The sequence below is a fragment of the Plecotus auritus genome, assembly GCF_963455305.1.
Source record: "Plecotus auritus genome assembly, chromosome: 3".
NCBI lineage: Eukaryota > Metazoa > Chordata > Mammalia > Chiroptera > Vespertilionidae > Plecotus > Plecotus auritus.
This window is the reverse complement of record NC_137772.1, coordinates 95,436,326-95,463,330: the sequence shown is the minus strand read 5'-3', so window position 1 is coordinate 95,463,330 and position 27,005 is coordinate 95,436,326. Positions and strand designations below refer to the sequence as shown.

The 27,005-nt window shown below is 41.3% G+C and overlaps 1 protein-coding gene across 11 annotated transcripts in view; it reads right to left on the bottom strand.

Annotated features, from left to right (window-relative positions):
* The window catches only part of RNASEH2B (ribonuclease H2 subunit B), a 133,795-nt gene that overhangs the window by 31,981 nt on the left and 74,809 nt on the right, over positions 1–27,005 (bottom strand). For 5 of the 11 annotated variants that reach the window (XM_080662355.1, XM_080662351.1, XM_080662354.1 and 2 more), the window contains 2 exons: positions 23,245–23,325; positions 19,209–19,639 (listed from right to left, as the gene is read on the bottom strand). In XM_080662355.1, coding sequence (XP_080518481.1) covers positions 19,532–19,639; positions 23,245–23,325 — 189 coding nt within the window. In that variant the 3' untranslated portion in view covers positions 19,209–19,531. Of the gene's footprint in view, positions 1–6,354; positions 6,964–19,202; positions 19,640–23,244; positions 23,326–27,005 lie in introns of those variants that run through there. The other 6 variants (XM_080662357.1, XM_080662359.1, XM_080662361.1 and 3 more) reach the window with 4 other exon arrangements.

The following is a 27,005-nucleotide window of genomic DNA, read 5'->3' as shown; positions in this document are numbered from 1 at the left end:
AAATAGACCAAATGGATATCTTTAAAGATCCAAAGTATCTTTTACCCAGATCATTTCTTAAAAACAAGACAAAACCTATAAAAACATATTGGGGTTTTGTTCACATTAAAAAAACAACAAACTGGCTGCTGTGGCTTGGTTAGTTGGGTGTTGTCCCATGCACAGAGAGGTAGCTAGTTCAATTGCTGGTCAAGGCACATGCCCGAATTTTGGGCTCAATCCCTGGTGGAGGGCATGCAAGAGGCAGCCAATCAATGTTTCATTTTCACATCAATGTTTCTCTCTCTCCTTCTTCCTCTCTCTCTCAAAATCAGTTTTTAAAATCGTAAAAAAAAAAAAAAAAAAGATACTGTCTTTTGACCATTTTCCATTGTTCCAATGAAATCAATGCAGATAACCTTTCATATGTGTTAAAAGAAAAAAAAAGGTAAACAAGGTAAACAATTCATTTCCTAAAAGTACATTTGCTTAGAAATTCTTTTACTTTCTGAATTTCCTTGGCCTATGGACAAGTCAGCAGAGCAAACTAGGAGCTCATTTCCTGCAGCCATACACCCCACCACTCTTTTTAAAAGTCTCCAGTCTTTGGAAGTGTAAACACTTGTGTTGAAAAGCATTCACTGGGAAGATAAACGAGCAGCAAAATGATTAGTGTCCACTTAGTGATTAATTACCCTGGTTGGCTTGTTAACAATGAAAACCTGAGATGATGGGCTTTGAAAGTTGTTGCCTTTCTCCACACCTGGGTAAAGGAGGTCTCCTGGCTTTGTTCCTCCCTGCCTGGGCCTGCCAACCGCAGGGCCCCCGACAGGCCAAGTCCTTGCAGGCCTGTTTAGTCAGCTTTTGTGGAGTCAGTCTCCTTGGAGCTGAGGTTCTAATCACAGTTTACCTTGGAATTCTCCTGCAACCTTTAGGCCACAGCACCAGGCAGAGAATAAGTACAATTATATCCTAAAGAGATTCTCCAGCCTCCTCCTGAGTTATACTCCCTTCTAGGTCTGAGTAAGGCAGATGGGGTGCATGGGAAGTGCATGCGCTGGTAACTCCCTTCACCCCCTTGGGTCACACCTGTCTAAATCCCAGTCATCCCAGCTCAGGCCAACTTTCTCCATGGAGCCCACCCTTCTATACCTGGCAACCTTTATTCTCTCTCTCTCTCTCTCTCTCTCTCTCTCTCTCTCTCTCTCTCTCTCTCTTTCTCCCCTATTCTATTTGAGAACAAAACATTTCTATCCACGTCAAAGTCTCTGCCTTCCTTTCAAGACCGAGATAACCTTACCTCACCCAATTATTAGCCACTGCTCCTGGATTCCCTGAGCAGCCATGCAGGTGCTACAAAGGAGATAGATCACAGCTCTGCCAATTAACAGCTGATGCATCTCAGAGTCCTGTCTTCCCTAGAGAAGAGTTAAAATGGAAATGGGTGTGCTCACATTTACTGGAGGGGGAAGCATCCCTAAAACAGGTAACATACGCATCTTCATCACTGCTAATGAGCTCTTACCAAATATTCAAAATAAAATTAATGAACTTTATCATATATACTGTATAATGTGAAGTGTATATTGGGGGTGGGGTAAGGACGGGGCTGAGTGGTGGTGTAGACTGCTAGTCATCATTAAAAACAACATTCTCAAGAATGACTTTGTTCTGCACCACAGGGATGTTCTTACCAGTGACCTTTCTGAAATTGGCCTGCTTGTCCCAGCTGCCCCCTTCTTATACTGTTCAGATAAACAGTGTTATTTCCTACTCTTATTAGTGTGCCTGCATACTAGCTGTGAGCCAGGAAACCAGAGTGGAAGCCTGTGAAATATGATTGTGAAACATGACGGTGCTGGAGGGATGGTGGGTGGGGGTGTCAGAGGGGCTGCACAATGAAATCCCTGTGCCCAGACTAATTATATCAGAATCTCTAGGGCTGAGGCCTGGCATCACAATAGTGTGGTGAAGGCCTAGTGGGAGGGAGCCAAGGGGAGGGGACCAATGGGGGGGAAAAGGGGGAAATCTGTAATACTTTCAACAATATTTTAAAAAAACACAACCTTCCAGGTGATTCCCAATGTGCCACCAAAGTGGAGAAGCACTCACAGCTCTGATACTCGGTGTCACTACACATGGAACTGGCCAACACTGCAAGGTGGTGGGGGTGGAGGAGGGGGAGGCAGGAAAGCCAGGGCAACCTCCTGTGGGACAGAGTGAAGGTCCTGCCGTCTCTCCACCCCTCCCCAGCCCAGATACAGATTCATCTTGGTGAAAAAAATTCTGATAGGCTTTGACCTACTAGATTTCCTGATTTTTTTTTTTTAATTCTGCCTTTTTCAGAAGTATGTACATTCTTTATTTGGGTCATTAGGATGTAGTTGATAAATGATAGTATTTCTTAGTTCTGTGGAGAATTTCCACAGGACATATTTAGCCTCAGTCCTCAGGTCATTTTCATTTTCATTTCAACAGATAGGTAATGAACCACTTATTAAAGGTCAAATACTGTACAAGGTTCTGGGGATATGATGGTGCATTGAGGGTCCCCAAGACCACTCCCATGCTTGAATGTCTGCTATAAGGAGTCTGTGGGAGTCGGCACATAGTTGTATTAACAGCTAAGATTTACTACAGTGGTGTATGTAGTAAGGATACACAGTCAAGTCATAAGAGAAAAAGACACCAGTGGAGTCTGGAGAAATCATGCGCAAGCTTCCTTATGCTCTCTCCCTCCTGTGAGGGTCGCAGAGTGCACCCCAGCAGCAAAATGCAGCGACATGCATGCAGTGTTTCTGCCCAGGGCCCATTAGAGATGCCAGCCTAAGGTTTTCCCTGGGGCCTGGTCACACTAGCACCCTCTGCCAGGCACATTCCAAATGTCCAGATCCCAGAAGGAAAGCAGGTGTTCAGCATAAACCACATTGTTTGTATAAGCAGTTTAGACACAGTGGGCCACTCTGATCACATCAGTGTAAAGAGCTGTTTACCAGCCAAGTTCTCAGGGCCAAGGGCCAACCTTGCAAGCAGGCATGACAGCCGTCTCAGCCCCGCTATGTTACCTCTTCTGCATGAATGGTAAGCTGAAATAGTCTCTGCCTTTTGGAAGCTCTGCTCTGTGAAACTGGGGAGAGAAACTTTCATCCAATCACTATCCCTGCAGACATAAACATGTCTCTGTGACAGTTTCAGGAAGAGAGGTGCAGCGTGCCGGGACAGCTCACACAGGAAGGTCAGCCATGGCCATGAATTTCAGGGGAGTCTCCCTAAGGCTTCCAGATGGTGGACCAGGGAAGATGAGAGGTGAGGGAAGAGCAGGGCGTAGGGAATCAGTGAGGGGCTTGATGAACAGCATAGTCTAACAGCCATAAGCCAGTTAAAGAAAGACAAGTATCACATGATCTCACTCATCTGTGGAATCTAATGAACAAAATAAACTGATGAACAAAATAGATCCAGAGACATAGAAGCATGGAACAGAGTGTGGAATCTCAGAGGGAAGGCAGAGGAGGGTCAGTGGGAAGAGATCAACTAATGAACTTGTACGCATATATGCACAACCCATCCACACACTCAGTAGGGTGTTGAATGTCTCGGGTGAAGGGTGGGGGTGGGCTAGAAGTCAATGTGGGGAAAAAAGAGACTTATATAATACTTTCAACAATAAAGATTTTTTTTTTTTTTTAAAAAGGCAAGTGCGAGAAACTGTCACAGCCAAGAGGAGCCTAAGGAGACATGAGGATTAAGTGTAAGATATCCTGAATGTGATGCTGGGAAAAATGACACTGGATAAAAATGAAGGAAATCTGAATAAAGTACAGACTTTAGTTAATTTTAATGTATTAGTATTAGTTCATCAATGGTAACAAAAGTACCACACTAATGTAAGATGTTAATAATAGGGGAAACTGTTACAGAGTATATGGGAACTCTGTGTTCCCAATTTTTCTGTACAGCTAAAACTATTATAAAATAAAAAGGCTTAGCCCTAACCGGTTTGGCTCAGAGCATTGGCCTGTGGACTGAAGGGTCCCAGGTTCGATTCCGGTCAAGGGCATGTACCTTGGTTGCAGGCACATCCCCAGTAGGGGGTGTGCAGGAGGCAGCTCACTGACGTTTCTCTCTCATCGATGTTTCTAACTCTCTATCCCTCTCCCTTCCTCTCTGTAAAAAAATCAATAAAAAAATATATCTATACTAATAAAAGGGTAATATGCTAATTAGATCAGGAGACCTTCTGGATGTCCTTCCAGAAAAAGCCATGGTGGCGGGGCCGAGGCAGAGGCGGTTAGGGGCGAACAGGCCAGGAGGGGAGGGCAGTTGGGGGTGAGCAGGCCTGCGGAGGGGGGCGGGGGGCAGTTGTGGGCGATTAGGCCGGCGGGGGAGCAGTTGTGGGTAAGCAGGCCAGCAGGGGGGGGCAGTTGGGGGCGAGCAGGCTGCTGGGGGGGTAGGTGGGAACAGTTGGGGGTGAGCAGGCAGGCAGGCAGAGTGGTTAGGGGCGATCAGGCAGGCAAGTGAGCGGTTAGGAGCCAGCGGTCCCAGATTGCAAGAGGGAGGTCCGACTGCCGGTTTAGGCCCAATCCTGGATCAGGCCTAAACTGGCATTTGGATATCCCCTGAGGGGTTCCAGATTGGAGAGGTGCAGGCCAGGCTGAGGGACACCCCCCGACCCCGTGCACAAATTTCGTGCACTGGGCCACTAGTATATAAATAAAATAAAATATAAAAAGCAAATAAAAGGCCATGTATCCAGAGTAGGCAGGGTGTAGCGAGGACCTAAAAAGTAGTGTGGCTCTAACAGAGAGGAGGGCTGGAGCTCCGCGTGGCATGGCACAGAGATCATGGGGAGGAGGAAGCTTCAGCCGACAGGTTTCACGGGAAGCTGGGTGTGTGTGTGCACGTGTGCATGGCGATTCAGTAACAAATGTGAAACCTTATGTCCTGCTCTCTTCCTTCAGTCCTGCTTTTTGTCTCACCTGAGTTTTATAGACAGGAACAGTACTTCTCAGGTATGGTGGTGAAATACCCCAGATCATTTGCAATGATCTCCAAGACTCTTAGTAAATCTTCAAAGCAACATTAATTAACTTCACCATCTCTACTCATGTTAAACACACACAATTTAAAGCAAAACACGTATTTTTGACCAGGAAAGGGAAGTCAAGGAATCAATAGCAGGGGTTTGGAACCTTTAAGTGTCTGAGGATAGAAGAACAATTACTTGATTACTGGTAGTACTTGGTCAGCATCCACTTGAATACCAAGCACAGAACAGTAAAACATAGATTCTTCCTCCAAGAAAATTACTAAATGAGATGTAAGACTTTTTAAAATTATAATTTTGAGCAAAACTAATGACATAAATTAACTATTTTTCTGTATTAACGTAATAGTAGTACGAACTTATCATGGAAGAGTCCTAACATCAGAGAGAGGCAGGTAGAGGGCTGACATTGTTGATAAATGGAGCCTGTAGAAGATGCAGAACTGTCCCAGCAAGCCTTCTCAAACTGGGGGAGCCTCAAACATGTGGGATCCTGGTGCCACACCAAGGTTTCCCAGAGTTAAGTCCTTCTGGAGGAGGGAGATAAGGGACAGCTATCACACTAGCAGCTCTCCTGCCTGAGATGTGGTCCTCAGAGGCTGACCAATTCGCTTACGAATTCACAACATACTGAGCAGGAAAATGCCAGTGTTGGCAGTTGCTTTGGGCCAAAATATACAGAGACCTGCAAGGACAGTGTTTGGGACTGTGCAAGGTGAAGACAGAAGAAGCCAAATTTTAACTCCACATCTGTATATAGAACTATGTGTCAGGCTTTTGATTATCCAAATGGCCTGAATTTGAAACAGGTAATTTCTGGGGAGCGCTCCCTCTTGAAAGCCTGTAATATTTCCTGAATTCCACAACTGACTTCCTAGAATTGGGTTTTTGGAGAGAATTCACTTATCCACTACAGAAGCACGGAATGTTAAAAGTCGCTCCAGATTTAAAAATTCTATGTGTGAAAGGAGGTGTGTAAAAAAACGAGAGTACTTTTCAGAACCAGCCAGGTTCTACCACTTGATGGTGTTAGATAATCAGAAACAAAAATTATTTCCTGCAGAAGAGGTTTGGGATCACCTCTTACACTTGTTTGGGGTCACCGGTGTGGCTCCTACTCCATTCCTCTTGCATGTCAAGTGGATGAGCCAGCTCAAACCCCTGAACATTTTTGCACAACCCCCACCCCCCTCTACCCCCTAACACATGTTCACTATGTGTCAGAACTCTCCGCACTAAATTACTTTTTGGCATCTACTTCCAACTTTCCCCCATATCTTATGCCCTCACTCTAAAAAGTAATAATACACATACTGGATAAATCTTTTAGAAATGAAGCAATGTTTATAACTCCAGCAGATAATAAAATGCACATGTTCAGGTATTTGTTATGAATTAGAAGCAGCCATTTAAAAAAATAAGGGTAGAAAATCAGTTCATCAAAGCTTTTAGTATAGAATCTAGCACTTACAATCACCACGTATGCATGGTCACACATGGTCACCATACATCCACCATATGCTTGCCTAAGCCCAAGAAAGCAGAACAGGCCAAGGTGGTCAGGCTTAAGAAATGACCTGAATTTCACAATGAGCCTTCTTCCCCAATATTTTGTAGTCTGAAGCACTCTACTGTAAAAATCCACACCTTTATGGGAGGGTCTGGGGCGGGGGGGAGGTGATGTGGCTTAAATTTCGCAGATTACAGACAGGCTCACTCTATGGGAGTGCCACTGCCCACCTCACCATGCAGTTGATCAAAGAAATAGAGCATCTGTGGTTAGGTCTGTAATGTACATGTTTGGCATCTGGTGATTTTCTAGGAAGTGCAGAAGTAAAACCTGTAGCCCTTTGAGAGAGTCTTAAATTACACAAGAAGCAGCCGAGTCTTGAGTGGACTTGCTGTCACTTGTCCCTTTTCTGTCTTTGTGCTGCCACCTATAGAGAAAAGGAAAACATGTTGTATCCCGAAGAAGGAGTCCCCTGAAGTCCCAAGCACCACCTGCACCTTCTAGAACAGAAAAGCAATGCGGGCTGGTTTAGGCTTCTGAGAATCAGCTATGCATTTTTGCTCCTGAGAGAAGACCTCAGGTGAGGGAGGGGTTTTGGTGGTGGCCAGCCTTGGCGATTTTCTAGGGCTCCTGGGAGTGGGTTGGTAAGAAACATATTTTCTTTCCAGTGTTTAAAGGAGCGAAATATAAAATAATGTTAAGGTTGCCCCAAACTTATGGAGCAAATACCATCATTTTAGAAAAAAAAAAAAAAAAAAAAAAAAGAGAATACATGCAACACACAAAAACAAGATTCTAACAAATAATTCTTAAACCATTGTTCTCTTTTCCTTTTGTTTTCTTTTTAAAAAGTGGATCCTTTTTTTTAAATAATAGGAAGCCTTATGGAGACTTCCCATGTATAAAAAGTATAAATATAGACTTGCTGAAGTATTAGTCCCTAATATCCTCTGAACAAGGTTAATCACTATAAGCTGGTTTCTCACCGAGTACAAAGTCAAGCATACTTTATTCTGAAGCTAAAAGTTACCAGGAAAAAAAAAGTTGATGGAAATCAGATTTCTATCCCAAAGCGTAGATAAGATGTGACAGAGGTTAGACCTTTCTGATCACTCACATCACCAGGGCTATGTCCACTTCCCGGCCCAGCCTTTCCCATAGCCCCAGGACTACCCGACATGTTCATCTATCTGCTCTCTAGAACAGAAACTTCCTGAAGGCAAGTATATTGCCTGCCATGTTGACAGATACGTTCCTAGTGCCTAGAACATTTGGCACATAGCAGGTGTTCTTAAAGCAGCTAATGGATCTAAGCTTATTCTTTGGCTTCTTTTTTTTTTTTTGAAAGAACTAATAACGTAACTTCAATTTTCACATATTCTGATTAAAACAAGTGTAAGATAACAATTCATTTAGTGTCTGTGAAGAAGCTGACTCCTCTGTAAATCACATGTGGTTTTTTTCCTTTCTCAAACAGGCTGGATTAATGTGAGGCCATCAAAACACATGTATTAATGAAAGCACAGTAAATGCAAAGAAGCTGACAGTTGAATTAAATATTTGACATGTGAATGCACCAGCTAAGTAGAAGCCTTACTGAAATTCAGGCTCACTACTGCTGAGGATAAATTGGCCTGCAGAATTTATTATGAATAAAGCAAGAAGATGAAGAAGAAATCCGAGTTTTCTTTCTTAAAATAAAATTCACAATTAAATCAGACTACTGAAGAGTAAAAGGCCATAGAGCCACATAATCAATGGCATGGATAAGAATCTTGAGGAGGCAAAAAAGGAAGGGGCCTGGGCCTCAGGGGGATGGGCAGCACAGCACTGCCACCACCAGTGTGTGCGACCTCACTTGGACCATCTCTAAAACAGAAAACCCCTTTGTGGTCTGCCTTAGAGGGTTGTTGTGAAGATTAATCTAGCTGCTGATGTGGGACATCGGCAAACACTGTAAAGTACTATTAAACGTAAGGTAGGAAACCTTGTTGTAAGCCTAAGGGCCCCGAGGACTATATAAATCTCTGTATAAAAAGTGTATAAATCTAATCATTTCCCCATTATTCAGACAAGGTCAAAGCCTGTAGGCATCTTCCCAGGACACCAAGGAAATAGCCCTGCACTCTGCCTTCCTAGACAGGGAGCTCTCTGTCTTCCATGGAGAGGTTCGATGCAGCTCACTCTGGAAATCGCCACATTTTTTATTAATCCTGGAGAAAGAGCTGTTTGGGAGAAAATATGTGATACATGGCGGCTAGTCAAGCAAGATCCACTTTAAGAACAGAGAAAGTTAACCCTCACCTATGTGAAGAGGCTATCTTTTAAATCTGGTGAGGGGTGGCTTCCCAGGATGTAGCCCAAGTTAGAGAGAAGGGGAATTTGGTGCAGAGAGTCTGGGAGTCTGAGGTCCTGAATTTAAGTTCTGGCTCAGTTCTTTAGTAGCTGTGTGACCTCAGGCAAATAAGCTGACTTTACATTTTCAACTGAAATAATTCAACTGTAAAATAAACCAAGTGTGTCATATGGTTTCTGGAAGTATTAAACACATAAGGTCACGTGGAAAATGCTTAAAAATTGCGAAGCATTTTGTCAGTCTTTATTACCTTCAATAATTGTGCTCTTTGCATTTCTTTCCACTGCAAAGTAATATAATCTATGGGAAATAAAGAAAAGAAATATATACCCTGAAAAACACAACAGCTGGTATGGGCATGTTGGTGTATTTCCTTCCAGAGAAACATATGAGTTAACCCATCTAGAGTTAGAGGGGGACCTGGTACACAGTAAGCACTGATGGGTACTAACTCTAAAAGCATTTTCCTCAGAGGTACAAAGGAGATGATGCTTCCCCAAGTAGCAACTTGGGGAAGGACATAAACAACTCAATGGTCAGGTCTCATCTCACACAGATGACTGCTGGCCAGCAATGCTGGTCACTTGTTCATGGATCACCGAATTAAGGTGGGCCTGGGACTACTGCCAGGTATAATCCAGCTAATTTAAATTGCCTTTTTAGACCAGTTACTTCTTCTCTCCCGCCCTCCCTCCCTCAAGTTAATCTTCACCTGATTTTTAAAAAAATTGATTTGAGAGAGGGAGAGAAACATCAATGTGAGAAACATAGATTGGCTACCTCGCACACAAAACCTGACTGGGAGTTGAACCCGCAATACAGGTATGTGCCCTGACCGGGAATCAAACCCAAAACTTTTTGATGTATGGGGCATACAATATAGACAGCATTGTACATTTAGTATGTAAACAGGTACATTTTAGTTTCTCATTCCAAATTGCCTTTGTGCTTTGCTAAGGCCCCAAGTAAGAGAAATATGATCCCAGGAATGGACTGCAGCATACTAATAGACCCTGACCAACAAAACATAATTCCACCTAACATTCACATTAAACCTGATGGAGGAGCATGTCCTTGGGAGTGCGGAAGTATAAATCTTTGAAGATGAAAGAGCCTGAGCCAAAGTACAAGGAAAATTTAAATTGAAGATAATCCAGACTGAAAAAAGAAAGAATGTTGGTAATCTGAGATTAATTTCAGAAATATATACTGTTTGATGAAAGAGATGGGGGCTCGTGTGTGTACAGTAGTTTTATAATTTGTAGATAGTTTTTGAAGCTTTTCCCAAACTCAGCACATTAATAATAAAAAAATAATGTAAGAGAAGCAAAGGGCCGAAAGATTTGAATAAGCTCAAGAATCCTTATGTTTGGTATGATAAAGTCTAAAAAGGCTCTAGTTTGAAATTCCTTAAAGAGTTTGAAAACATGGATATATATGTGCCTGTGTATATGTGTGTTTATACACACACACACACACACACACACACTAGAGGCCCAGCGCACAATTAAATCATGCACGTGTAGGGTCCCCTAGGCCTAGCCTGCCATCAGGGCCATGTCCGCTGCCCTGCAATGCCTTGCACGCTCCGCAAACACTGCCGGCACCCTGCGACACTTCGCCAACACTGCTGGTGCCCCGGGGGGAGGGGAAGGGGTTGGAGAGAGGACCCGAGAGGTGCTCAATGCACCTCCTGGTGACTGGTCGTTTGGTCATTACAGTGTTACGGCCACAGGCCTTTTATAATATAGATGTTTGTGCATATAAATATTGGGTGTCACTATCCTAACTTTATGGCACACTGCCCTACAACTATAGCTGTTTTGGGAATTAAATAAGTTATTATATGTAAAGTGCTCATAATACTGCCAAACTCATAAATGCTATATAGTGTCAGTATTATTAGTTATTGATATTATGAAATCATCACATGAAAAATGGGAAATTAGCAGTTTCAAAGTATCTCAAAAAACTGAGGGGCATTTTACAAAATAACTGATCTGTATTTTCAAAATGCTAAGGTCACTGAAAGACAAAGAAAGATTAAGAGACTCTGACACATTAGAAAAAGGAGAGGAGCTATGACAAATAAATGCAATATAGGTTAATGGATTAGATTATGCAACAGAAAAACATTAGTATAAAAACAAGCAAAACTCAAATAAGGTGGTAAATTAATTAATAGTATTGTATTATTGTAAATTTCCTGGTTTTGATAGTTGTACTATGCTTATGTAATGTGTTAATGTTACAGGAAGCTAGATGAAGGGTATATATATATATATATAAACTCTATGTTGTTTTTGCAACTTTTCTATAAGTCTAAAAATATTTCAAAATAAAAAAATAGAGAGAAATAGGCCCAGAAATGAGAGAGATGATGAAACTACCAAGCAAGGACATTTAAGCAGCTATTATAGTTATAATGAAGTATTTAAAAGAAAACGAGTATAATGAGGAAAGAAATTGGAAGACATAAAAAAGAATCAATGGGGGAGATCTAAGATGGTAGCCGACAGGGCAGCAGGCTGCAAGATAGTGTGTGAGTGAGAGAGCAAAAGGAGAGTGTGTGGATATGCAGGGAGTGTCTGTATTTGTGAGTGAGGAACAGTTATATTCCACAGGACTGTTGGGGACTGGCAGAAAGGCTCCCCTGTCTGGGTAGCCTCTACTACTGCTGAAATCTCTCCTGGAGCAGCCTGATCTGCCGCAGAGACTGCACCATCTTTAAGGGGAGAGTGGCTGTGATTGAAGCCCAGCCTTACCTTCAACTGGGGAGACCTCGGATACCTCCTGGGACCCTACAACCACAACACCCAGGGACCAGCTGCCTCAGCTGTGAACCTACGAATATTGAGACTCCAGCCTCCCTAGCCATGGGCACCATTTTGTCCAGGGAGATAGAAAATGGCAGCCGAATAGGTGGATGGGTCTGGCGCCTTCTCACAGAGCAGATAGAAGAAACAGCTGAATCAAACAACATCCACATGGAGTTGGTGAATTAAACACAGCTGGTGAGACAATCTGTGGACAGAAAGGTCAGAGGTCTCCTGAAAGAGGTGGGATCGGGGTTCTGGGCTGGAGGGAGAGACACATGCAACTGGGACTAGAGTCTAAGAGGGAGACTGTGCTGCACCAAGTCCGTGTCCCTTGAGGGCAGTGTAGCACTTGACTGTAGAAGGGGTCCACAGGGCTGCTGGCAGCTGGGGACTCTAGATCTAAGTCCACAGCCATGGGAGGCTGTGCTCAGAAAGGCAGCCTGAAGTTCTGCACTGGCCATGCAGTGCTGAGGTGGGGTGGGGGGGAGAGATGTGCAGTGGCACAGTTGTTCTGTCTTTTTATTTTCCTTGCTTTTACTCACTAAACCCAGTGCACAGGATTTTTCAATTACAAACACTCACCAAGACTGTAGGGGAAAGTTATTTCTGTGGAAATTGGGGATCAGAATAAGGAGAGGTGAGCAGGAAACCAGCTTTGGGTCAATCTGTCCCTCCAACTCAGTATTAAGTGCAGCAGGGAAAGAAGAATCTAAACACTGGGTTGAGGGGCCATTTGATCCCAGAAACTAATATAAAAACACCGCCACCCAGGGGTTGTGTTAGAAATTGACGCTTGTGTAAATACAACTGAAGGCAGACAGAGAAACAAAGTGAGCAGAGAGATCCCATCTGCTTGAAAACAAGGTTGTGGCTTATGGTACAGAGAAGCAGTGGACCGCAGAGAATTTCAACACTGTGCAGAATACCTGACAGGAAACAGATGTGCCACACAGAACATTAGAGAGGGGTCTTAAACCAGCCTCCATAGGTCATTGAAGCTCCGCTGAAGTGAACGACCTTCACTGTTTCACTTTTTTATTTTTTATCTTTTACTTAATAAACTAAAATTTTTTTTCTCAATTGATTTTACTTTTTTATTATATTTTTATTTTTAATTACTATTATTTTATTTTTGAATTAGTGTTCTACATTTTATTTTTACTTTTCTTTTAGCATTATTTTACTCTATCTCAATTTTTCTTTTATGCCAACACTCTCTTCCTCACTTTCCCCCCTTTTTTTTGTCCTGTTTCTCTTACCCGGTTCATGGTTTAGTTTTTCTCTATCCTTTCTTTTTACTCCCTGTTAAAAATTGATCTTACTCATATATCTAATTTCCTCTCCCCAGCTCTAAGTCCATGCACACTTTTCTCTTTCTTCACTAGCCAAAATATTTTTTTTCCCTTTTTTTTCCTTTTTCTTTCTGACTTCTTGTTGTTGTTGTTTGTTTGTTTGTTTGTTTGCTTCTGCTTTTCCTCTACTTGTCCTCTTCTACTAATAGCTTAATTAGTTTCAATCACCAACTCAGGCCTATCTACTCTCTATAAAATTTTTTATATCTATCTATCTATCTATCTATCTATCTATCTATCTATCATCTATCTATCTACCTACCTACCTACCTATCTATCTACCTACCTACCTACCTATCTATACACACACACACATACACTGAGTGGCCAGATTATTATGATCTCTGAATGCATAATAATCTGGTCACTCAGTGTATATCCTATATAATAAAAGGCTAATATGCAAATTGTCCCCTCGACCAGGAGTTCGACCAGCAGGCAGGCCGGCCAACCGCCCATGTCCCCTCCCCCTGGCCAGGCTGGCCGGATCCCACACATGCATGAATTCATGTACCGGGCCTCTAATACACACACACATACACACACACACACGTGTGTGTATCATTACCAAACATGTGTGTGTGTGTGTGTGTGTATATATATATATATGTGTGTGTGTGGGGGTATATATACACACACTGAGTGGCTAGATTATTACACGTTCAGAGATCATAATAATCTGGCCACTCAGTGTATATATAATTTTTCTCTTTTTATTTTGTTTTTTACTTTTCTTCTTATACACACATTCTCTTTCTACCTCCTCTATACTGAATTGTGGCCATTTCCCCATTTATTCAATTCCTTGACATTACCTTCTGGAACTAAGCTCTGCCTCTTCAGATTCATCTGAGTTTTTGTTGTTTGGGTGTTTGTTGTTTGCTATTTTGGATTAGTTGTTGTTTGTTGTTTAGATTGTTCTTCTCTGGGTGTTTGTTGTTTGCGTTTTTTGGATTAGTTTATGGTTTTTTGGAGTTTTCTCCCCATATACATACATTTTTCCACCTTCTTTTTTCTTCTTTCTTCTCTCACATTTTTTCCTTTTCTCAATATCATTTTTGCACTCCTTTCTCTTCCCTAATTCTCTTTTCTCTGGTGGTCAACTTTGTTTGGGGTTATTGGTATTGTGAATATATTTGTGTTTGGTGCCCTGTGTATTGTGTCTTGTGTTGTATTTTCTGTCTTTAAGTCAATGCAGGAGAGAGAGATACATAACCAGACACACTGAGAGGAGCAAACATGGGGAGACAAAGAAACAGCCCCCATAGGAAAGAAAAGGAGGCATCACCAGAAAATGAAGTAAATGAAATGGAAGCAAGCAATATATCAGAGAAAGAATTCAGAGCAATGTACATAAGGATGCTGAGAAGGATGGAAGACAAATTCAACAATATGCATAAGAACCAAAAGGAAATGAAGAACCTAAAAGAAATGAAGAGTGACATAGGTGCAATAAAGAACACAATAGAAAGCATCAACAGTAGACTAGAAGAAGCGGAGGACTGCATCAGTGAGCTAGAAGACAAGGTAGAAAAAAATTCCCAAGCAGAGCAGCAACTGGAAAAAAAAATAAAAAACAGGAGGCTAGCCTAAGGGAACTTTGGAGAACATGAAACGAAACAACATCTGCAAAACAGGGGTGCCAGAAGGAGAGTAAACTGAGCAAGGAATAGAAAAACTGTTTAAAGAAATAATGACAGAAAACATCCCTGATATTGGGAAGAAAAAAGTCACACAAGTCCAAGAAGCTCACAGAGTCCCAAGCAAGATGAACCCAAAAAAGCTGACACCAAGACACATCAAAATTAAATTGGCATACACCAATGACAAAACAAGAACCTTAAAGGCTGCCAGAGAGAGGCAGAAAGTTATCTACAAGGGATCTCCATCAGATTATCGACTGATTTCTCAACAGAAACACATCAGGCCAGAAGGGAATGGAATGAAATATACAAAGTCATGCAAAGCAAGGGTCTAAATCCAAGAATACACTACCCAGCAAGGCTATCAATCAAAATTGAGGGTGAAATCAGGAGCTTCAAAGACAAAAAAAAAGGACTAAGGGAGTTTATCATTACCAAACCAGCAATGCAAGAAATGTTAAAGGGTCTGCTGTAAAAAGAAGAAATAGGAAGGGAAGCAGGAACACAGGCATAAAGAATAAAAATGGAGATAAACTAGTACCTATCAGTAATAACCTTAAATGTAAATGGTTTAAATGCCCCAATCAAAAGACATAGGGTAGCAGAGTGAAGAAGAAAACATGACCCATATATCTTCTGTCTATAGGAAACCCACCTCAGAACAAAGAACTCACACAGACTGATGATGAAGGGATGGAAAAAGGTTTTTCAGGCGAATGGAAAGGAAAAGAAAGCTGGGGTAGCAATATTTAAATCTGACAATTAGACCTCAAAGTGAAGGCCATAACAAGAGATAAGGAAGGCCACTTCATAATACTAAAGGGATCAATTCAACAAGAAGATATAACTCTGATAAACATGTATGCAATTCAACAAGAAGATATAACTCTGGTAAACATGTATGCACCCAATACAGGAGCAACCAAACACTTAAAAACACACACACACAAAAAAAACTTCTGGAAGATATCAAAGGAGAGATAGACTGCAATACAGTCATAGTAGGGGACTTTAATACCCCACTAACACCAAGGGGCAAATCCTCTAAGCAAAAAATAATCAGAAAAACATCAAGCCTAAATGACTCACTAGATCAGATGTAATTAACTGACATCTTCAGAACATTCCAACACAAAGCCACAGAATATACGTTTTTCTCAACTGCACACAGGTCATTTTCAAAGACAGACTACATATTGGGACAGAGGCAAAGTCTCTTCAAATTCAAGCAGTCCGAAATCATATCAAGCATATTCTCAGATCACAATGGCATATAATTAGAAATCAAGTACAATAAAAACAATTGGAAAAAAAAAACACCTGGAGGCTAAATAGCATGCTGTTAAATGATGATTGGGGTACTAAAGAGATCAAAGAAGAAATAAAAAGCATCATGGCAACAAATGACAATGAAAACACAACAATCCAAAATCTATGGGACACAGTGAAAGCAGTCTTGAGAGGGAAGTTCAAAGCTCTATGGGCCTACCTCAAAAAAAAAAACAAGAAAAAAAATGGCAATAAATTATCTAACCCTACAACTCAAAGAATTAGAAAGAGAGTAACAAGAAAAGCCCAGAATAAGCAGAAGGAAGGAAAGTGCAGAAATAAACGACATAGAGACAAAAAAACAAAAAAATACAAAAGATCAACAAAACCAAGAGCTGGTTCTTTGAAAGGATAAACAAGATTGATGAACCTCTAGCCAGGCTCACCAAGAAGCAAAGTGAGAGGACCCAAATAAACAAAAACAGAAATGAAAGAGGTGAAGTAACAACCAACCCTACAGAAATACAAAGGATTATGAAAAAATACTATGAACAACTCTATTCCAAAAAAATGGACAAGTAGACAAAATGGACATATTCTTAGAAAAATACAAGTTCCCAAAACTCAATCAGGAACACTAAAATAACCTGAATAGGCCAATAACTACCAAGTAAATTGAAGCAGTGATCAAAAATCTTCCAGCAAACAAAAGCCCTGGTCCAGACGGTTTTACAGGGGAGTTCTACCAAGCATTCAAAGAACTAAAACCTATCCTCCTCAGACTATTCCAAAAAATTCAAGAGGAACACTGCCATGCTCTTTCTATGAAGCCAGAATTACCCTAATTCCAAAACCAGATAAAGACACCACAAAAAAAGAGAACTACAGGCCAATATCCTTGATGAACATAGATGCTAAAATGCTCAACAAAATTCTAGCAAATCGGATTCAGCATTACATTAGAAAGATCATACACCAAGACCAAGTGGGATTTATTCTGAGGATGTAAGGATGGTACAATGTCTGCAAATCAATAAATGTGATATGTCACATAAACAAACTGAGAGACAAAAATCACATAATCCTATCAACTGGTGCAGAAAAAGCATTTGACAAAATCCAACACCCTTTCTTGATAAAAACTTTCAGCAAAGTTGGAATAGAGGGATTACACCTCAACATAATAAAAGCATTATATGACAAACCTACAACCAACATCATACTCAATGGGCAAAAACTAAACTCATTTCCCCTAAGGGAACAAGTTTGGGATGCCCACTTTCACCACTCCTGTTCGATATAGTACTGGAAATGCTAGCCATAGCGATCAGACAAAATGAAGAAATAAAAGGCATCCAAATTGGAAAAGAAGTTAAACTGTCTTTATTCGCAGATGACATGATAGTATACATAGAAAACCCCAAAGACTCCATTCTAACTCATTAATTCAGTCCTCTGCTTCTTCTAGTCTACTGTTGAACCTCCCCTGGCATTTTTTATTGTAGCTATACCACTTTTTATTTCTTCCTGGTTTTTGCATAGGTTGTTGATTTTCTTGTCCATCTGGTATATGAACTGTACGACCATTACTCTGAATTATTTTTCTGTCATGTTGCATGCCTCAGTTTCACTTATTTCCTTTCTTGGTGATTCCTCTTTTTCTTTCCTCTGAGGATTGTTTCGTTGTCTCCCCATTCTAACAATCAACAGAGGGTCCAATGACTGAGATGTGGTGGCCTGGGCCTTGTGCTGTGGGAGCTTCACGCCACCTAAGTGTCACTGAAGAGCTCTGAAACCCAGATATGTGGCTGCCGTGGGTCTGTGGGAGCTCCGCTTGCCAAGGATCAGTCACTTGTGCTCAGTGTGGCCTCATGCGTATACCTAGAATCAGGGACTCAGCCTGCACTGTGCTGAAAAAGAGACCCTGCTGTTGTGTGCCAAAAATCGGAGTCCCCTAGCGTGTGCCCGGAGTCAGTGTCCCCCTGTGCCCGTGCCGATAATTGAGTATTTGAGTCTCTGTCGCTTGGTGTGGCCTCACGCTGAGAATCAGGTCCCTGTGTGCGCATGCACTGAGTATTGGAGTCACTGGGTCTTAGTGTGCATGTACTCAGAATCAGGGATCCCGTGCATGGGCGATGAGGAACAGAGTCAAGTCACTGGTGCTCAGTGCTGCCTCTCATGTGGAGAATGAGGGTCCCCAGTCTGCTTGGGGGACTGGGTTGCACAGCCGCCCTGCGCTGTGGGAGACAGACTTCCGTGTACCCTCACCCAGAATCAAAGTTAGGTGGCACAGCTGCCCTGAGTGTGCCTGGGGTCTGGTGGCGGGAGTGCACACTGCAGGAAACAAACTCCCTGTGTCTGTGCACCCAGGCTCAAACCCAGCGCAGCCTCCCTGTGTGGGTGTGGGGTCTGTTCGCGGGAGTGCGAGCTGCGGGAAACAAACCCCCCGTGTCTGCATGCCCAGGCTCAAATTTAGCCTCCCTGTGTGGGCAGGAGGCCTGCCTATGCGGAGAGGGTCTAGCAGTTCCTATGCTGCTACAGCATGCCAGCAGGGAGGGGGATGGGCTCTGGACTCACAGAAATCCGCAGTCAGTTGCCTGGAGTCTTGGTGTCCCTGCGTCTGCAGCTGTGGTCGCAGGTCTTTTACCCGAGTGGCTGCAGGGTCCCGGTTTGCATCTGAGACCAGATTGGGTGGTTGTGAGGCTAGGTTCCTAGTCTCAAGCAGCTCTGTTCTTCAAGATGGTGTGGTTTCTGTGCTGGTGGTGTCCTCCCTGGATTGTTTGCAGTGACAGTGGGGTTTTGCCGTCCAAGACCTCCTGGTTTGGCAAGCCCCTGGAAGACCCACAGGATCTGACTGTCCCTATCTCTCTCTCTCTCTCTCTCTCTCTCTCTCTCTCTCTCTCTCTCTCTCTCACACACACACACACACACACACACACACACACACACACACACCACACACGTCCACACACTCCTCTATCGCTCCCTCACTCTCTCACACACTCTCCCTCCCTACCTTCTTGCCAGTCACTATCCTACTTTTTTCTATTTTCTACAAAGAACATGTTTTCATCGTAAAACAGAAAATGCCATTAAACAAAGCCAAAAACTAAAGGCTCTTAAAAAGTAGTTTTTCAGATAGCTTTGCTATCTGATTTCTCTCAGTATACTAAAAACCGTATTGCTATAGCTACCATTTGGCAAAGTTGCATAAAATAACACTCTCAGATATTGTCACATGTCAGTTTATTGAGAAAATTGAGATGCTAGAGGTTGACTCTAGTCGCTTGATTACTTTTCAATATGTCAAAGAAGACTCCAAAGTCCACAGCCATTTAGTTACACAATTACTTTCCCATATTTTGTTCAGGAACATAAAATTTAAATACAAAGAAATGTTCAAGTGAATCTAAAAACTGCTCATTTTTTTATTTCAAAGGATGGTGATTAAGGGTCAGGAAGTACAGTGACATGGAGGAAGGACAAAAGTGGAACATGTGGAAGATAAAACATTTTTGCTGGATTTCATTTTTCATTTTCAAAGTTTCAAATCTTTTCAACTTTTTTTTTTATTTTTTGCACCAAAAAAGGAATCAATACTTTTCATTCCAGACTTGTCAACTTTAGCCAACGCCTTTTGAGCTGCAGTCATTTTGCTATTTTTCTGTTCATGAAAATAAGAGAAAAATTGTTTCAAATGCAACATTTATAAATCACACATGCAAATCAAACCAGACCGTGCATGGCTCAAGGTTCATGAAGGGAGGTAAGCATTTGCTAACATGCTTCATAAGGGAGTGTTGATTTTAAAAAGTTCTGATTTCAATTCAGAATTCAAACCTAAGAGACAAAGTATGTTAAAAGAGGCAGGAGACAAACTGCTGCCTTCCCTGAAGTGGAATGTCACAACCAATGGTTTGCTATAGGGGAATAATTCTGGAGCGTGCATTAAGTGCAATAACACAAACTATGGAACTGACACAGGCAGCAATTGCCAGAGGAAGGAATTACAGCCTTCTATTACTACATGATGAATAATTCACACCAATTTACCATCTGATTTTATTCAGAGGTTCTAGAGAAACCAAGAACATATATGGTGATAGAAGGAGACTTGATTTGGGGTGGTAAACACACAGTACAATATACAAATGATGTATTGTAGAACTGTATACCTGAAACCTATATAATTTCATTAACCAATGTTACCCCAATAAATTCAATAAAAATAAATTTTAGAAAATGTTACCATATTCAAAAGGTAACCAGCTAGCTGGCCTATTTTCCCCTCTAACAACAAAATACTTTCCAAAAAGCTGACTCCAAATATTTCTGCTTTGTAAATTGCTCTCTCTTCCTGGTCACTGTTTTTTTTGTTTGTTTGTTTAGTTTTGTTTTCTTTTTTGACACGTCCTACCTAGCAAAAGGTAAATAGCAGCTAATTTTATTTTGATGCATCACAACTTGTTCAACAGAAGCATAAATAATGGGAATCAGCAAAGAAAAAAAGTTAGCTGCCTCTCTGGGAACTGTGAGACAAAGTTATTGCCAAAGTATCTTTTAGGACATAATACATGATCCCTGAAATTTTGCTTCTTACATTCTGTCACTTATAATTTAGTAGGGTTAGTGACAGTCTCTGAGATAAGTCATCCCCTGCATTTAACTGACATCCTATTATCTCACTGGTGCTATGCCCTAGAGCAGTGGTCGGCAAACTGCGGCTCGCGAGCTACCGCAGTTTGCCACTCTGTTGACTAATGAGTTTGCCGACCACTGCCCTAGAGCAGCGGTCGCCAACCTTTGGGACCTCACGGACCACCCACCGGTTGGCAGCTGCTGCCCTAGGAGATACAATGGGCAGTTAAAAGTGTGGGGCAGAAATACTTCTCACAGAGAAAGTCAAAAATACCCCTGCTTACAGAAACCATGGAGATAACCAGGTATTTAGCCATATCTCAAATTGGATTATCCCCTGATATCACATGCCCAGATAAATTATATATAAAGAATAAAATTTATTTAAAAACTTTAAATTATAAGGGGAGAATATGTGAAAATCTAAGTGGAAGTTAACTCCATTTTAGGATAGGCAAGGTCTTTCTAAGCATAAAAATAATGAGAAAAATCATAAAGAAGAGCAATTTCTATATTCAATCCTGAGAAAAAACTTAAAACTATTTAAAAATGAAAAGGCTGAACACAAATTTGGAAATTCTTTGTAACTTCCTTATATGTCATGAAAAGTATGAAGAGCCTCAACTTAGAACAGGCTCTTACAAATCAACGAGGAAAACATTACTATCCTAATATAAAAACAGGCATAAATGCAAATGGCCAATAAGCATTTGAAAAATACAACTAACTTTCTAGTTACAGAAATGTAGCCTAACTACACAAACACTTTCAAGAATAAAAATAATAATCAGTGTTGTCAAGAATAGAAGATGAATACTCATCAGGAATAATGGTTAGGAGTACAAATTTCTACCACATTTTTAAAAGCATTTTATATATATCTATACTAATAAAAGGATAATATGCTAATTAGACCTGGTCGACCGGACATCTTCCGGTCATCCGGTCCTCCTTCTGGACAAAGCCATGGTGGCGGGGGCTGAGGCAGAGGCGGTTAGGGGTGATCAGGCTGGCAGGGGAGCAGTTAGGGGTGATCAGGCCGGCAGGGGAGGACAGTTAGGGGCAATCAGGCCAGTTGGCAGAGGGGTTAGGGGCGATCAGGCAGGCAGGCAGAGGTGTTAGGGGTGATCAGGCAGGCAGGCAGAGTGGTTAGGGGCGATTAGGGAGGCAGGCAGGTGAGTGGTTAAGAGCCAGTGGTCCCATATTGAGAGAGGGATGCCCGACTGCAAGAGGGATGTCCCTGTGGGATAGGGCCTAAACCGGCAGGCCAGACATCCCTCGAGGGGTCCCAGATTGGAGAGGGAGCAGGTCGGGCTGAGGGACCCCCAACCCCTGTGCACAAATTTCATGCACCGGGCCGTTAGTATCTCAATAATTATGGAAGGAGCTCATGTTTTCTAAGCTCTTACTCTCAGTTCTAAATTATGTCTAATGAAATAATCAGATGCAGACTATAAATCAGAATGTGTATCACTTCATAAAAACAAAAAATAAAGAAGTTAACTATGTGTTCAAAAATAAGGGAATGAATGAATAATCTATATTTCATATGGTAAAATAACACACAAGTGAATTTGATGAAAAATTAATAAATTTTCAAAGCATGCTTAATAACATGTAAACATTCTCACAATATAGTGATAAATGAAAAGGCAGAACCCAAAATTATATATCAGTGCCAATTTAAAAACATGATATAAATTTATAATGCATGTTTAAGATAAAACTTAGTAAGAAATGTTATAAAATATTTGCCTAGGTGATTATTAAATCGTGGAATTATTACCAATTTTTGTCATCATCATAATTTCTGGGAAGCTTCTGGACAGTAGAGTTGAAAAAACATTATCTATGGCAGCTCCCTCCCTCTGCCCCACCCTATGCCTCTGAATACATGCAAAGATTAGGCACACTTTTGCTAAGTACATTGCGCCTTTCTTAAGATTCCTAAAGGCTTCCTTGCTGGACATTTTCATTGTCATTCACAATTTTGAATTAATGTTTAAGTCAAAAAAATAAATTTAAGTCACAAGTTAATAATTCTTCATGGTTAAGATTGTAAAATCAGCCCTAACCGGTTTGGCTCAGTGGATAGAGCATCAGCCTGCAGAGGGAAGGGTCGCGGGTTTGATTCCGGTCAAGGGCATGTACCTTGGTTGTGGGCACCTCCCCAATAGGGGGTGTGCAGGAGGCAGCTGATCGATGTTTCTCTCTCATTGATGTTTCTAACTCTCTATCCCTCTCCCTTCCTCTCTGTAAAAAATCAATAAAATATATTAAAGAAAAAAAAAAGATTGTAAAATCAGCCCTAGCCAGTTTGGCTTAGTGGATAGAACGTTAACCTGTGGACTGAAGGGTCTTGGGTTTGATTCCAGTCAAGGGCATGTATGTTGGTTCTGGTCAGGGCATGTGCCTGAGGCAACCAATCAATGTGACTCTCTCACATGATGTTTCTGTCTTTCCCCATCCCTTTCACTCTCTAAAAAACTCAATGGAAAATATCCTTGGGTGAGGATTAATAAAAAACAGAAGGATTGTAAAATCACAATAGCATGCAATTGTTCCCAGATGTCCCCACGCAGCATCACTCACTGAGTCCAAGTGTATGCCACTATGTCTGGACACACATACCTTTTCAGTCTTCATATCTTTGGTATTAAACTTAGTGTAATCTTCTTTTGCTTCTACAGGCTCATCTGATAACTTTACCTTCTGCAAATGTTAGAGCAGTGAAATGGTGTAAAATGCCACCTTGACATATCAATCAATTTAAAAAGAACCAATGGGCAATTTGGACCCACACTAAGGCCAAATTAAGCAGCTGACCCTGCAAATGGCTTTTTTCTTTAACAAGCTCCTTTACATTTTGCTGATTATCCAGAGAACTAAGCCACACAGCCCTTCTGAGGAATAGTTTTGGTGATGGGGGACATAAGTAGGAAAGTCCTAGCCCCAGTCTCTAGGAGTATTAATCACATGTTTTGCATGCACTAGGGATAGAGACTGCTGACTTCCAGGAAAGTTTAAGGGGGTGAATGCAGGCACAAAAGCAAAGACTAGAATTTCCTTGCAGGGGTCCTCAAACTATGGCCCGCGGGCCACATGCGGCCCACCGAGGACATTTATCCGGCCTGCCGGGTGCTGCTGCCTGTCCTGCTTAGCAGCCGACTCGTCGCGGGCCTGCAGTGCGCATAGGAATTTGTTCATAGTTTTTTTTTTAAACTATAGTCCGGCCCTCCAACGGTCTGAGGGACAGTGAACTGGCCCCCTGTTTAAAAAGTTTGAGGACCCCTGCTAAGGTGTTCAGCCAGAATCTCCACTTCATTCACCTCCTGGGCTGGTGTAATGTCCATTTAGAAACAGCACTTATTATCATCTTTATATAGTTTCATGTTGTTACCTCCTTTCAATTCAATAATCTCATTTTATCATGTAAGAACAACTTCACAAAACAAGCAGCCAGAGAAAGAAGGAAGCACAGAGATGTTAAACAAAAAACTTAAGGCCACAGAGCAGAGGACATAGTGTGAGATCTCAATTTCTGTACAAGTGCTCTTTCCATTAGGCACAATGCAACTGAATTGACCTTTACTTCGTGTTTTCCTTTTTCACATGAGCATTTTGCACCAATGAGCGTGAGAATCTTGTCAAGAGCTAAACTTAGCCTTAATATTCACATTATAGAGGAATCATGCCACATTTATTATGTAAAGAACACATAGCAGGGCTGATAAGTCTTCAGCATAGAGTATTGAGTACACAGAGATTCCAACTCAGAATTTTACAGATCTTCAGGTATAGGGGGATAAATGGTGAAGAAAAAAATAATAATAAAATAAAGAAAAGAAAAAAAATAATTTTGCAGATCTTCAAGCTCTTTGTGGACACCAAGTTGACAAGACCCAATATGGATCCACCCTAGGAAATACATATTTGATCCCAGCTTCATTCTTCGAACCCCGGCTTTTGCTAAACACTGAACTGGGAGGGTGTTAAAAGATGCCACAGCCCATGTATATCAGGGGATAAAACAACATACTTTAAATTCTTCACTGGAACAAACAGAGGGGCATCTGGGAATATGTCACATAATAGGAAAAACCTTCTCTTGACCACACAGTAACCTTTAGCAAATGAATCTTCAAAAGAAAAAAACTAGTTTATCATGTATGAACTTTGTACTAGTAAAGTGAATGTAAGTGATCAAGCAACATTCTTAAGAATACATGTTTCTACTAAAATTAAGACGTGTTTAGGTGATGCACATTTTTACTAGGAAAGTATCTTCAACTGGGAGAGTAGAACGCATAGGTGATGATGAAGGCTATAATAGTTTCACAATGAAAAAAACTTAAGATTCTGAGGACGTTTGCTTTCCTCCTATGGCTAAATGTTCTAATACGGATGATGTCATAAACATATGGGCTTATTTGCTTTTTACTGATAAGTCAAAAAAAATGGCAAGAGATTTAGATGACAGATGTTTCCTTATAAATATTAAACATATAAAAAGATGACTGACTTGTTTAGGTGCTTTATTAGCTCACTATCATACAAGACACCAGTTATAAGTACTTACAAAAAAGAAAATGATGGTGGTAGTCTCTGCACATAGCTAGGTTTCATGTTATTCCCAGCACATTGTTGAATATATTGAAAAACCAAACAAACCCATAATTGTTGTATTGACTTATTACTTTTTGTTATTTAAAAGACTGGAATTCAGTAGTTGCAACAGAGATCATTTGCTTCACGAAGCCTAAAATACTAACTGGCCTCTATATTTGGGGGACTGTTTCAGAAGAAAAAAAAAAAGTGACTCAGAAAGATGTATACGCATTGGTAACAAAGGGTCTGACTAAATGGGTACAGCGCTGGAAAGAAAAGAGCAAAGGGCAGAGGACCACCAGAATTAATGCTAGGATGGATTGGTCTTATCATTCTTACAAATGATTTGCGAGAAGAAACTGAGAAACATCTCCAAATCCACTGATTGCCTTAGGCTCTGCTAGCTGACAGTGTTAATTCAAAAGATGGGAGAGGATGAGGGCTGGAAGCTGAGTTTCAGCAGAGGCACACATATGATAGTAAGAAAGTAATGCAAAACATGGCTCCATGCTATCGATTACAACACAGATACAAAGACACCTATGAGCCATTAGAATGTATTTTCTGAAAACAATATACTAAATTACCATAAAAATCAATCAAATCCTGGACAGGAAAGCTAGCAGAAGACATTGTCCTATGCTTGTTTAAAATGTGGTACTTCACCCAGTGCAGTTTGCACCGTGCACAATGGAGCCCCAGGAAGACACAATGGAGGAGGAGACCTTGAAAAGCAGTTAAAATAATTCAGGAGGCAAGGCTGAAATTTAAGAGAAGCAGGATGCCAAGACCTAAATCGGGGCTTTGCAAACTACTGTCCATGGGCCAAATCCAGCTGGCCACCTGCTTTCATTAATGAAGTTTTTCTGGAACACAGCGCACTGGTTCACTCATGAATTGTATGTGGCTGTCTTTGCACTTTTAACAGTGGAACTGAGTAGCTGCGACAGAGACCACCTGCTTCATGAAGCCTAAAATACTAACTGGCCTTTATAGGATAAGTTTGCCGACCCCTTGCCTAAATTATAAATGAAGAAATCACAAACCAATTACATTTTGGAATTAAAACAAGAAAACAGAAAACTGGATCTAAGAAGAGTAAACTTATGAAACATATCACCCTAGACAGAATCAAAGGCTAAAAGCTTCAAGAATAGGTTCAGAGCCACTCATAAATAATCTCTTAGTTACAAAATACTCCCTCTCTTTATTAGATAGGATATTTCTGCGAAAGATATATTTAGTTTTGCAGAGAGAGAAATAAGAAAGACACCAATACGCCTGTCCTTCCAGTTAAGACAATTATGTGTCTGTCCCCTAGTGCCATTGTCAGAGACAGTGGACCACTGGACTGGAAGAAGTGTGGTTTGACTTCTGTCCAGTGCTATTCCCCCAGAGAGTGAAAGATAAACCTCCTTTGATTATCAGCTGAAAATGGCCCACAACTCCCACTGATGTACTGTTAATTTTCCATCCTTTCTAAAAATCAAAGTAATAAATGTTTTTAGAGCTACCACCACCTCCAAACAGTACATGATAAAAAAAAGTCCTGAGAATGTTGGCCACCTTGAAGGCAGGGAAAAAGAAAAGTTGTTCAACATCCACAATATGTCCACTTTACATTCTAAGGCATTTGCTATTTTGCTGGCAGGAGAATGGCCCCACTGACAGACTGGCACATGTGTCAATTGCCCTGTCTCGGAGGTCAGGCTGGACTGGATGCCACAGTGTGCCACCCGGTGTGTGACTGACTTCTCTACTCTCCAATCCGGAGACAAACACAG